This window comes from Eublepharis macularius, chromosome 9, assembly GCF_028583425.1.
Source record: "Eublepharis macularius isolate TG4126 chromosome 9, MPM_Emac_v1.0, whole genome shotgun sequence".
Lineage (NCBI taxonomy): Eukaryota > Metazoa > Chordata > Lepidosauria > Squamata > Eublepharidae > Eublepharis > Eublepharis macularius.
In genome coordinates this window covers 3,293,373-3,305,215 of record NC_072798.1, presented here as the reverse complement: position 1 = coordinate 3,305,215, position 11,843 = coordinate 3,293,373, and the positions used below count along the sequence as shown (strand labels likewise).

At 50.9% G+C, this 11,843-nt stretch overlaps 1 protein-coding gene across 3 annotated transcripts in view; it reads left to right on the top strand.

The window, feature by feature from the left end:
* Positions 1-11,631, top strand: part of CCDC136 (coiled-coil domain containing 136) — a 40,503-nt gene extending 28,872 nt beyond the window's left edge. Inside the window, exons 6-9 of one of the 3 annotated variants that reach the window (XM_054988951.1) lie at positions 491-749; positions 2,215-2,316; positions 3,410-3,553; positions 10,221-11,631. In XM_054988951.1, the coding sequence (XP_054844926.1) occupies positions 491-749; positions 2,215-2,316; positions 3,410-3,553; positions 10,221-10,328 (613 nt within the window). In that variant the 3' untranslated portion in view covers positions 10,329-11,631. Of the gene's footprint in view, positions 1-472; positions 750-2,214; positions 2,317-3,406; positions 3,554-10,220 lie in introns of all 3 variants that reach the window. The other 2 variants (XM_054988955.1, XM_054988954.1) reach the window with 2 other exon arrangements.
* Positions 11,632-11,843: the final 212 nt, after the last annotated feature.

Below are 11,843 nucleotides of genomic sequence, written 5' to 3'. Positions count from 1 at the left end.
TTGTATTATTGCTCAGTAGAATATTTAATAGCATATTTTGGGCATTTAGCTCAAACTGAAGCTTGAAGCTGTGGGACTTTGGCTTCAAGTGGAGGAGTGGGGAATCAAACCTGGCTCTCCAGATTAGAGTCCCGCGCTCTTAACCACTACAACAAACTGACTCTCTGACAGTTGCATGAACTAGGGATCAGTTCTCTGACCATTGCTTCGTGCAGCATTTACGCATCTTGTGTTGGCATGACGCCTGTCTTGCATGTGAACGATGACAATCCTGATGTGTACCCAGGGAGGTTGCCACAGTTTGGGGGCAGCTACTGGCCTTGATGCAGATGTGGGCCACCCCCTCCCCAATTTGGAAGGGTTTCCCAAGATGCAAGCGCTGCCATGCCTTGGACCCCTGCTCCACTCCCTTGTACCCTCCTCCCATAACGCGTCTCTCCCTGTAGTAGTTTTTCAGCCAACTCCCTCTCAGTGAACTTCCCCCTAGCAGATCTAGAAGCAAGTTGGACGATTCGCCGTCCTTCGTTTCTGAATCAGAGGAAAATACGCAGGGCCGCGTCTTTGGCAACAAGCGCAACAGCCTGCACGGTGCCGGCAGCGTCTCATTCAAGTCGGTGGAGATTGTGGGCTACGGTAGCGAGTATGACGAGGAGAAACATATGTCGATGCTGGAGGAGGAAAGCTCATCTCAGCTGCTGCAGCTGCAGCTGAAGACCGAAGAGGAGAAAGCGGAAGCAGTCCAAGCCCAGGTGCGGTGGGTGGCATGCGGCTCTTGCTCTCCCGGGAGAATTGGCACACACCCCAACAACACTAAAATATTTCCGTCCTTTCGCAATGGTCACTGCAGGCACACACCCCTCTGCCTCAAAGGCCGGGAGTTATCGTTCTGGGAGGGGTCTGAGGAAGTCCAGCATCTGTGAATTGGGGTGGCCCTAATTCCAGCTCTTATTCTCAGAGTGTCTACAAAGGGCAGGCAGTTTGTTCTGAAGCAAAAGGAAGGGCCGGGCTGTGCCCTTAAGCTCACAAATACACAATGTGCCCGACATGTGTCGGGTCACAGTAGCGCGACCAGACTCACAGTCAGTCATACATCAGGAAAAGGAGCCGATGGGCTCCACCCTCACATTGCTGCCTTATGATGAATGAGCACTGCTTAAGGTGAGTTCCCCTGAAGCAGGGCTTTTTTTCAGCTGGAACATGGTGGAACGGAGTTCCGGCACCTCTTGAAAATGGTCACATGGCTGGTGGCCCCGCCCCCTGATCTCCAGACAGAGGGGAGTTTAGATTGCCCTCCGTGCAGCTGAGCGGCACAGAGAGCAATCTAAACTCCCCCCTGTCTGGAGATCAGGGGGCGGGGCCACCAGCCATGTGACCATTTTTGCCGAGGGCGATTTAAACTTTTAAAAACTCCGCCCTTGTCCCAGCTGGCCCAAAGTGATGTAATTGTGCTGTCCTGAGTTCCACCACCTCTTTTCCCAGAAAAAAAGCCCTGCCCCAAAGTATGTCAGACTGTGAGTCTCGGTGTACACCTGCCACCCAATACATGTCGGACATATTGTGAATTTCAGTCCTGAAGAAGACAGACACACAAGGGAAGAGGAGGGGGAAGGTGAAGGTTCCAGGCTAGTGACAAGGCCAACGTCCTCTGGGTGTTTAAATACACCAGTGGGAGGAGGTGATAAATAAATCGTTTGTTGGCCCCAGAAATCTAATTAAAGGATTCCGAGTTTTGGTCTTTAGCAGAATCTATCGTTTGGCATAGGAAGCGTGATTATAGGTGGTTGTGAGCTGGTTCTGCTGGCTGCTGTGTGTGCAGGAGAGAAAATAGCAAATCATGCACTTGCTTTATGTTTAGAAAAGAAACAAGAGTTCTTTACTGTAGGATTCCATACTCTTGTAGGAAAGGAGGAGAGACAGATCCTAACTACCTGTCTATTTTAAGGATGGGCATGGATGGCAGGACATGTCCTGCATCCATGCTTCCAAGATGGAGGGAGGAGGAGGAGAGAGATGTTGCCTGGAACAAAGCCTGGAAGAGAAGGAGAGAGAGGGAGGAAGTCAGGAGGAGGAAATCCTGAGAATAGCAATCTACGTATCAAAGGACAGTCAGAGCAGTAAACGGGGTGCCCTGACCTCTCTATCTTTCGAACACTTTGGTGTGTCCCCCTCTGAAACCTGAGAAAGGGACAGCGCTGAATCCTCCTCTTCCAACAGGAAGAGGCAAAACTGGTCAGAGAGGAAGAAGGAGCAAAGAAAGGAACAAGAGAAGCTGGGTCAGAAGAGCGAAAGGTGGGAGAATCTGCAGGATGGAGAAAGGTGAAAATGATGCACAGATAGATGTTGGTAAAAAGCTTGAAAGTCAAGGGAAGCGAGAGTATGAGGGGCTTGGGTGGGAAAGAGGATCCGAGGCAGGAAAAAGTTGGCCCGTTCATTTTTGAAAGCTGCAGGGCAGCTGCTCTCTACCAGCTGTCTCTGTGTATTGGTGGCAGTGGAGTCGAATCATAGAATCATAGAATGACAGGCTTGGAAGGGACCTCTAAAGTCAGCTAGTCCAACCCCCTGCACAATGCAGGAAATTCACAAATACCTCCCCCCCACCCCATCACACACACCCAGTGACCCCCCACTCCATGCCCAGAAGATGGCAAAACACCGTCAGGATCCCTGGCCACATTGGCCTGGGGGAAATTGCTACCTGACCCCAAGGGGGCGATCGGCCTTACCCTGTGCATGTAAGATGGGGCCACAAGAACGAAGCGCTGAGCATAATACTATTTCAGTCCTTTTGCAGTCCTTTCAAGAGTGCCTTACAGTGTTGTTGAAACAATAACAAAAGTAATATGTGAGCAGGACTCGGATCCAGTAGCACCTTAGAGGTCAACTAGTTTTCCAGGATATGAGCTTTTGAGAGTCAAAGGGAGCTTTGACTCTCGAAGGCTCGTATCCTGGAAATCTATTATTATTATTATTATTGTAGTTAGTATGAAGTCTTAAATGGAATGCCAGCAGAGCTAATCACCCTGTTGTTCGGAAAAAACCCGGATCTCCCCGAAAAACTTAAACTTGAGAAACTTGAGTTTCTTTTAACAGACAAAGATGCAAAGATCACTTATCAAGAAGCCAATTTCTGTATGGCGATACTTGGGCTAAGAAAACTTTATGATACTTAGATGTTATATCAATTTTAAAATGGTTTTTAAATCTTTTTATCCCAATTGTGGAATTTCTTAAATATGTATTTCTCCTGTACGTATGTCTGGTCTAAGGACCACAATAATAAAATCATCACCATCCCCTACTGGGGACACGGCACATGGTTGGTGGTAGGCTGCCCCTGATTCTGGCATCTCGGGAGGAAGAGTATGGCTTGACCCTCACCCCCTGCCCCCTGCTTCCTTCTGCCCAGCAGTGCAACCAGGCCCAGGAAGAGGTGCGTGAATTGGAGAGGAAGTACAAGGTCAGCCGGGAAGAGTGGGAGAGGCTGCAGGAGGAACTGCGTCTGTGCAAAGAGGAGATCGAGAGACTCAACGGCAACATCCCTGCTGGCGGACGGGTAATCCTGCGGAGCGGTCGGAATGGGAGGAGGGGTGTAGGTGGCTCTGCTTAGCTTGGGGGGATCCATCAGCCCTTTTCTAGGACTATAGTCCTCAGCGCACCCTGTCTTAGAAGCGAATCGTGAAGGTGTGGGCTCTCTCTCTTTTTCTTATGGTTCTTGAGTGAGCTCTCTTGGCTGAGCACGAGCGGCTCACAAGATCGGCATTGCTGAACACTTAGGGGGAAACCATGGTTGTGTTCTAACCATGGCTGTGTTCTAACCATGGCTGTGCTCTAACCGTGGCTGTGCTCTAACCATGGCTGTGTTAGAGTACCTGTTTTGCGTAAAGAAAGCCCCAGGTTTTTAAAAATGGCTTCATGCAGCCGGGATGAAGGAGATCTGAGGCTGAGGCCTCCTTGGAGATCCACTGCCAGTGAGAACAGAGGCAGTTGAGCTCAGTGGTCTGACTCTGTCCATGGTAGCTTCATGTGTGTATCTCGCTCTGTCAATTCTCTTTAGAATTTAGGTCTAAATCTGGCATGGCCATCAGGAGTCAGGTAAAACTGTCTTGTAGGGTGAGACAGACACCCCGCTTGATGTACTCTCCCAGCCTCCCTGTGTTTTAGCCCCTCTCTGGAGCAGAGGAGCCAACAAACGTCGCTGCTGCTCTGTAGAAGCGCTCCAGATTTTGCAGGCCATCTGTGCAGCCAAAGTCCCAAGCCAGAAACTCACCTCGGCGGAGGCTGCTCCCGCTTTCTTCCTTGTGCAGGGAGAAGGGGATTGGGACCCAGGCAGAAGGCGAAACCAGAGGCCTCTTGGACGTATTGCTCAAGGCTCAGAGACCGGGCGTTTCTGAAAGAGGGCTGCCTGCATGGAAATGTGACTTGGGGTTGAGGCTTGCACGCAGCTTCTCTGCAGATGGGGTTCAGGAAATGTTTCCGTGCCTCTGGGATGTTTTCACGTAGAGGCACTTGCATAGCAGCTTTCGACAGGTTGTCGCTTGGCTCTTGTATCAGAAATGGCTCCAAGGTGTGTGGGGAATTCTCTGCTAGCTCCTTCAGAGAGCAACGCCTTCCAAAGTTGGGAACCAGAGCAATTCAGCGGGCTTTGAAACTGGTTCCGCTGTGATGCCTGGATCCATCACAGAGCCCCTCCCTTAGGCCGAAACAGTTGCATACCACAGACCCCGAGGTCTAATCTCTCTCTTTTCTCTCTCTCCCCGCCTTGGCTCATCTCCCCTTCGTGGTGTTCTGTGGTCTCACCTCCACTCCATTCCATGCTCCTCCCCTCCCCAGGCCCCCCAAGCGCCTGACCCCCCCACGATCTCCCTCCCTCTCATAGGACTGGTTGTTATAGTGGCTCTGCTGTGGTGCTGGTGGGCCGAGACCTCTTCCTAATCCCGATCAGGTATTGGTATCTGCTTCTTCTGCTGACCTGTGCTTTGCTTTGCTTTGTCCCCCACCCCACCCCGCATGCCAGACCGCTCCCATCCCCCCCCAACTTTTGTGGCTTTCTGTTTGCACGCCCCTCCCCAGTCTCATCTTCCTTTCCTGTCTGACCTCCCAGTCTTCTCTGGCCTGATCTATTCTCTGTTCACTGTGATCACCTCTAGCCAGGAGTGTAACTCCTAGGTGCAGACAGAACAGGGGGGGGGCAGGAACAGACTAGCCCTTTCTCTTACTGGGAAAGCTCCCGGGGGAGGGGGGGCTGGGGATGAGCTAAGCCCAGCTAAGCCTATACTCATCTTGTTGTTGCCATGGCCTGGTTTAAGCCAAGTGTTCCCCATAACAACAATAACAGGGCTTACATATCGCCCTTCTAGACAGATCAGTGCCCCATTCTGAGCAGTGAACCAAGTCAGTGTTATTATTATCCCCACAATGTGGCTGGGGAGCTGGGGCTGAGAGGAGTGGCTTACCCAAGGCTGCCTGCTGAGCTCATGGCAGGAATGGAATTCGAACCAGCAGACTGCTGATCTGCAACCCAAACACTTAACAACAGTGCTACAGCAGCTCCTATATAGTAACAGCCGCACTTATATACCGCTCTTCTAGACAGATAAGTGTCCTACTCAGAGTGCTGAACAAAGTCAGTGTTGTTATTATCCCCATAATGTGACGGGCGAGCTGGGCTGAGAGGAGTTGCTTATCCGAGACCATCCGTTGAGCTTATGGCAGTAGTAGGATTCAAACCAGCAACGCGCTCCTTTGCAGCCCAACCACTTAACTACTATGCTGCAGCAGCTGCTGCCAGCACTGCAGGAGATGCTGTAGTCCTCTTGCTCCAGGGCTGTTTTATCATCCCAATCTGTCCCCGGAGCAGGGACCAGCCGAATTCTAAAGGTCACAAGCCAGGTGGCGTATTTCCCACACAGTCCCTTGCCCTGTAAAGATGAGATTTGCCAGCAGATCAATCAAATGCATGTGGAAATCAGCCTGCTATAAGGATCATGGGATGGCTTTGCTAAAATCCTCGTTGGATGCATTCCGAAACTCATCTCAACCCTGGACTGGAGCCCACTTTGTCTAGTTTGGGAGCTGAGTGTGCTTTCCCAGGTGTCCAGCAGAGGGCAACGTATACTACTGGACACAGGGCAAAGGTATTCATAGCCTGGCTCTTGCTATGCAACAGGGAATTTAAGGCCATGTAAATTACCAGGTTAAATCATACACTATATCTGAATCACTGCCCCGGCATCCTATTTTTCCATCCTTTATGGAGTGTTCTCCCTGTTCCTTCTCCTGCCCCCACCCCTGAGCAAAGGCCTTTTATGTTACATAATAGTGAAGTAGTGACCTGACCTGGATAGCCCACGTAAGCATGATCTTGTCAGTTCTCAGAAGCTAAGCAGGGTCAGCCTTGGTTTGTAATTGGATGGGAGTTCCTCCAAGGAAGAGCATAAGTTTTTGGGAACCACAGCTCTCTTTGTGAGATGCATGATGAAGAGAGCTGTAGTTCTCGAAAGCTTATGCTACAATAAAGTTGGTTAGTCTTAAATGTGCTACCGGACTATTTACTATTATGACTTAAGGGCACTCTCCACCACTCCACATACTGAAGTAACAGCACCCTCTGTTGTTACAGAAATAATCACGCAGTGCACCTAAATGTCATTTAGTATAGTTCAGTTAAGTTTAGTGCAACCTGAATTAAGGCAGGGAGCTTGCCTAACAGTTACGAATTGCTCTGCAGAGCGTATGTCCACTTCTAAAGGGCCCTTCCAGGATGCAGCGTGTGAAATGCAACATGCGCCTCCGTTACTTCTTCCCTGGCGTTCTCACGAACCTTAATTTGATGAGTCAGAATTGTGGCCGTACGCTTTTAAAACCAGCTTCTAACTAGATAAACCGGACACTCTCCTGGTACAAACCAGAACAAAAAGCAAGGGGGTCAAGCCACAGCCAGGAGAAAACAAGTGAATATTGACAATAATCAAAAATAGAATTTTATAGTCTCATAAAGCTGAAAAAGTGGCAAAGTGCTTCCAAAAATTAGTAAAGTGCTGAACGACAGAGTTTATATTTATTGATCGCTGTTTATGAATTATGTTATTTATTGCCTATTGTTGTGGATATGCTGGAAATTGTTGTACCCGTCATTTAGCACTTGACTAATTTTTTGAAGCACTTTGTCACTTTTTCAGCTTTATGAGACTATAAAATTCTATTTTTGATTATTGATTTGTCAATATGCACTTGTTTTCTCCTGGCTGTGGCTTGACCAACTTGCTTTCTGCTTTAAAATCAGCTTGGCAATGAGAATAATGTAAAAATACCAGATTTATACACAGGGAGTTTTCATGTTCTGGATGCAAAATTTGCCGAGATACAAGAGAATGTGTCCATTTTGGAGCGAGCAGCTTGGGTTTCCAGAATGGAAAGCGACGGTTGGGAGGCTTAGGAGGTAGGGAAACGGAGGCCCAGACAGGCATGCGGGGCACGAAGACGGAGGATTGGGTGATCAGAGGAGCTGCTTCCTGCCTCTTGGGAGGCCCCTCACGGTCTCTGGCTTGTAGATGCAGCCAAAGCACGTTTGTGGAATTTGCTCGGTTGCAATGAGGGCTAGAAGGCTGAGGGAGGCCTTTTGTTTCCGTCCCCCCTCCAGTCTTTTCGGAGCCCTGTAGCTACTATCAGATCCAAAGAAAAAAGAGGAAGGAGGGGTTGAGCCGTACGGGATGGTTCAGAAAGAGGGGTTTGATGCGGGGAGAGAGCATTCCCTCTTCTGCCCAACTGTCGAAGGCGCTGGAACCTTGAGAGTGTTATCTCACATGTTGCCAGCGCTCAGGATGCCGTTGATAGCTGCATTTGGGCTCATGGCCAAACAGGCGGGTAATTCTGAGGGCTTTTGATTTTTTCTCTCTGTATTTATGTGTTTATTTATGTCATTTAGAGTTCACCTTTCTCCTTGAGACTCAAGGCAGATTACAGTGTCAAATTAATACAGTCAATATTAAAACCTTTACAATAAACAGTGCCATGGAGTAAATAAATGCAAGTTTGCCAAAGATATAGCATCAGCAAAAACCCAATACGGAGTTGAAGAAATATTAAAAAGGAGCACAAGCAATTCTAGGACTGACCTTAGACAACATAGAACTACCCTGTAGGGTCAGACTGTGTCTTTAGTGAAGCGTCTCTTTGAGATCAGCTCCCTACAACGCAGCCCTCCTGTCTGAGGAAAAAGCCTGGGGCCAGAATCCCTTGGTCTAGAGGTAACGTCCTACAGGGCAGCTGCTATGGTTGCCAACTCCAGGTTGGGAAATTCCTGGAGATTTGGGGGGTGGACCCCAGGGAGGGCATGGTTTGGGTGCAGGAGAGACCTCCACAGGGCATAATGCCAGGGCTCTTTTGTGATGGTTCTCACTGGTACTGAGTACTGGCACCTTTTTTCTGGGCTCACCCAACTCATGCACCAGCCAGCCCCACTTAGCCAGGGAAAGAGAGCGGCCCTCAGGAACAGGTCTAGTGGGGACTTGCATGTGAAATGGAGAATTGATGGAAATTGGCACAGCCTTATATATATGAGTACTGGCGTCTTTCCCCTGTCTTTTTTTTTAAACAAAAAAAGTGCTGCCTAATGCCATAGAGCAGGGGTCCCCAGTCTTTTAAAGTCTATGGGCAGCATTGGAATTCTGACAGGGGGTGGTGGGCGCAGCCACAAAATGGCTGCTGCAGGAGGCGGAGCCCACCACAAAATGTCATGGAGTGAGGCTTTGCATAACTTTCATTGTAGAAATTCAGGCACAAGCTCTGCTTAACAGAATGCCTCTTAAAAGCAACATATTGTTTACAAATGTTTTCTAGCTTACCCACAGCTTCCCTTCAGTCACACAGTGCTGTGGTGGCAGCTATTGCCAAAGCAGTATTCCTTAAAATCTGCAAAGCCGATGAGATCTCCAGTGGCAGAAGTCCCACCTGGCCCTACCCATTTGGCGGGCATCATGGTGCCCACGGACACCACACTGGGAACCCCTGCCAGAGTCTATCCTCCAAAGCAGCCATTTTCTCCAGGGGAACTGATCTCAGTAGTCTTGAGATCAGTTGTCATTCCAGGAGATCTCTAGGCCCCAGCCCCACTCCTAGCCTTCCTTTGGGCCAGAGTTCAAGTCTTTGGCACGATCCAAGGGCTTCCATCACATCACCCTCTCTGCAAGATCACTGTTGGTGCCCTTATTACAGATGGAAAGGGAAAGCGTTCTCGCAAGACCCTCAGGGTCAGAGCAGACAAAGGACCGGTGAACAGCTCTCCCAACCTGTTTTCCTTGATTAAAGGCAGCAGAGAGGGCCGTGTCAGATGGCGGCTGTGGGTGCTCTTTCCCTCTGCACTTCCCCCCATAGGGCAAATGGCTGCTGGGGGGAGGCAGTCTTTGATGCTGGGGAAATGGTGTGCGTACGGGATGGGGGAGTAGTTAGCCTTCCCCCACCCGAGCTGACGTAAATTGGAGGCCACCGGGAGTGCTATTCCTCAAGGCAAAAAGATGCGCCCAGGAACTGTTCCTGGGCCTGCCCGGTGTCTCTTCTCCTGTGACCCTCCGGATGTCCGTGCCATCGGGGAGACTTATTTATTCAGTGTATTTTAAATCCTGCCAGCTCAGGACATGGTCCTCCCTCCTCTGTTTTATCCTCACAACAACCTTGTGAGGTAGGTTAAGTGGAGTTAGTGTAGCTACCCCGCGAAGCTTTATTTATTTATTTTCAGCCTGCCTTTCTTGCGATTCAGCCCAGGTCCTAGTCGAACGCTGTAACCACTCTACCACACTGCTGGCCCTCTGGCTTGAATCCATGATTCTTAGACGCAGAGCACTTTTCTTTACCCCTGGGCAGTTGTGCTGTGTCAAGACGTCAGCCCAAAGGTCACAAGCTGTGTACCATGTGTACATCGGGAATCAGTTGCTGGGTTTTTGGGGGGGGGGGGTTGCTGAAGAGGACCTTGGGAGCGTTTGCTGCCTGGTCTAAGTAAAAAAGAGGGAGAGAGTGAAGGGGTGTCAGGGCTTGACCCCTCTTGCCTCATTGCCAGCATCTCCTCACGGGCAGGGCCGAGCAATGGCTGAAAGAAATCATCTCACAGTACTCTCCAGGGGACATTAGTGCGGTTCAATTACCTCTGGTGCATGGAAGGGACAAAGCCTGGGAAGTTCCAACGCTCCATCACTGACTCTGATCTGTTCCCCCCTTCTTTGCTGCAGATCCCAGCTGGAGGGCTGAAGCCCATTGCCCTTTTCGTCGCGTTGGCTGGGGGATTGCTCCTGTACCCCTGCCTGAAGAGATGGAGCGGCACTTCACTACGAACCTGAGGAGCGTCCCCCTCCACCCCCAGGGAGGACCACGTGTGCCACGTGTCCCGGCCCACCTGAACCTTGCAAGAACTCAGCCGCCTGACTCCCCCCTCCGCCCACACCAAGCCCGGTCTCCTGCTGGTGCCCAGGAGGTTGGAATCTCTGGATCCAGCCCCCTTGGCGCCTCGAGAGACCCGCCCAATCTTGCTGGCACTGCCAAGTGAATAGGCTGTTATCAGTTTCCCTGCATCAAAAGCTACTTCCAGCACCAGCAGCCCCCCCTGATCCCTGGGGTGGGGGTGCCTGAGGAGGAGCGTTGGGCTTCCAGCAGTAACCTGCCCCCCACCTTTTGGCCTTAGACGGCCCCCCTGGGCCTCGGCATACGACCTTCTGCAGCCCTCTTGGGGTCACAAGCTCTGGTGTTTCTATAGGGAAGGAACCGGGCAAGGCTGGGGCTCGGGGGGGGGGGTCAAGGTGAGCGTTTTGGCCTGAGCAGTTCCTAGGGGAGAGGTGGGGCTGAGCCCCCAGCAAAGAGCTGATCCCAGACCCTTCCTCTGAACGCCTTTTCTTGTTTCCCTCTTCGTGCCTGCCAGAGAAGACACCAGAAAGCAAGGCCCAGGGCGGAGCCACGGATGCTTTTTCCACGGGACGGTTGCAGACAGTTTAAAAATAAAGGGGTGGGGGTTGGGTGTCCAGGGCAATTTCTTTTGGGCAGTATTGAAAGCCCGTTTTAACACTGTGAGTGGGAACATGGGAGCACATCCAGGGCCTCCTGAGGGGCCTGAGCAGAACAGCCACACCTGCCAATCAACTGGCTCTTTCCCCTCCGAGTTAGCTCCTCTTTCTTCCATCCTTGCGGCCCGCCCGTTGCCTGTTTCTGCTGCCTTGAGTTTATGCATTTCTCCTTCACGCCGTCTCCCGTCCCTGTTGCACACGGTTGTGTCCTAACTGTAGAACTCTCGTTGGGCTCCCTTCTGGCACCTTTACAGTCAATGAGACCATTTGGGGACTGCTGGAGAAGAAGCAAAAGGAAGGGGGGGGGGGAGACCATCATTCTCAGTGATTGAGGCTCCACCGAGTCACAGCGGGCAAAAGCCACGGCAGTTGGGACGTGGCCTGGCCTGCGGGACGTGGGCACAAGATCTCTGCCCTGCATGTTCCGGGGGAGCTCTAGCCCTTTGCCGAGTGCCCCTCTCCGCCCTCTTTCCATCTGCTGCCACCGCACCTTTTGTGCCATGCTCCTGTTTTCCATCAAAAAGGGCCAACTGCCATAAAAGCCGCCGGAGACTCTCTTTCTCTTTGTTCTGTGTTGTATCTCAGTAAAAGGATCTTTTTAAATACCCTGTGGCCTGGCTTGCTTCTGTTACGACTGCCTCATCCGTGAAGGAATTGCCCAGATTTGGTTCTGGGGTCCATCCCAGGTGCTGTTTTTTTTTTTTTTACCTCTGAAGCTCTTCACAGCCCAGAGAAATCACTCTTGGTTGCCCCGGCTGGCCTTAGAGGCAAGAGTGCCCATTTCCTGCAGCGCTACAG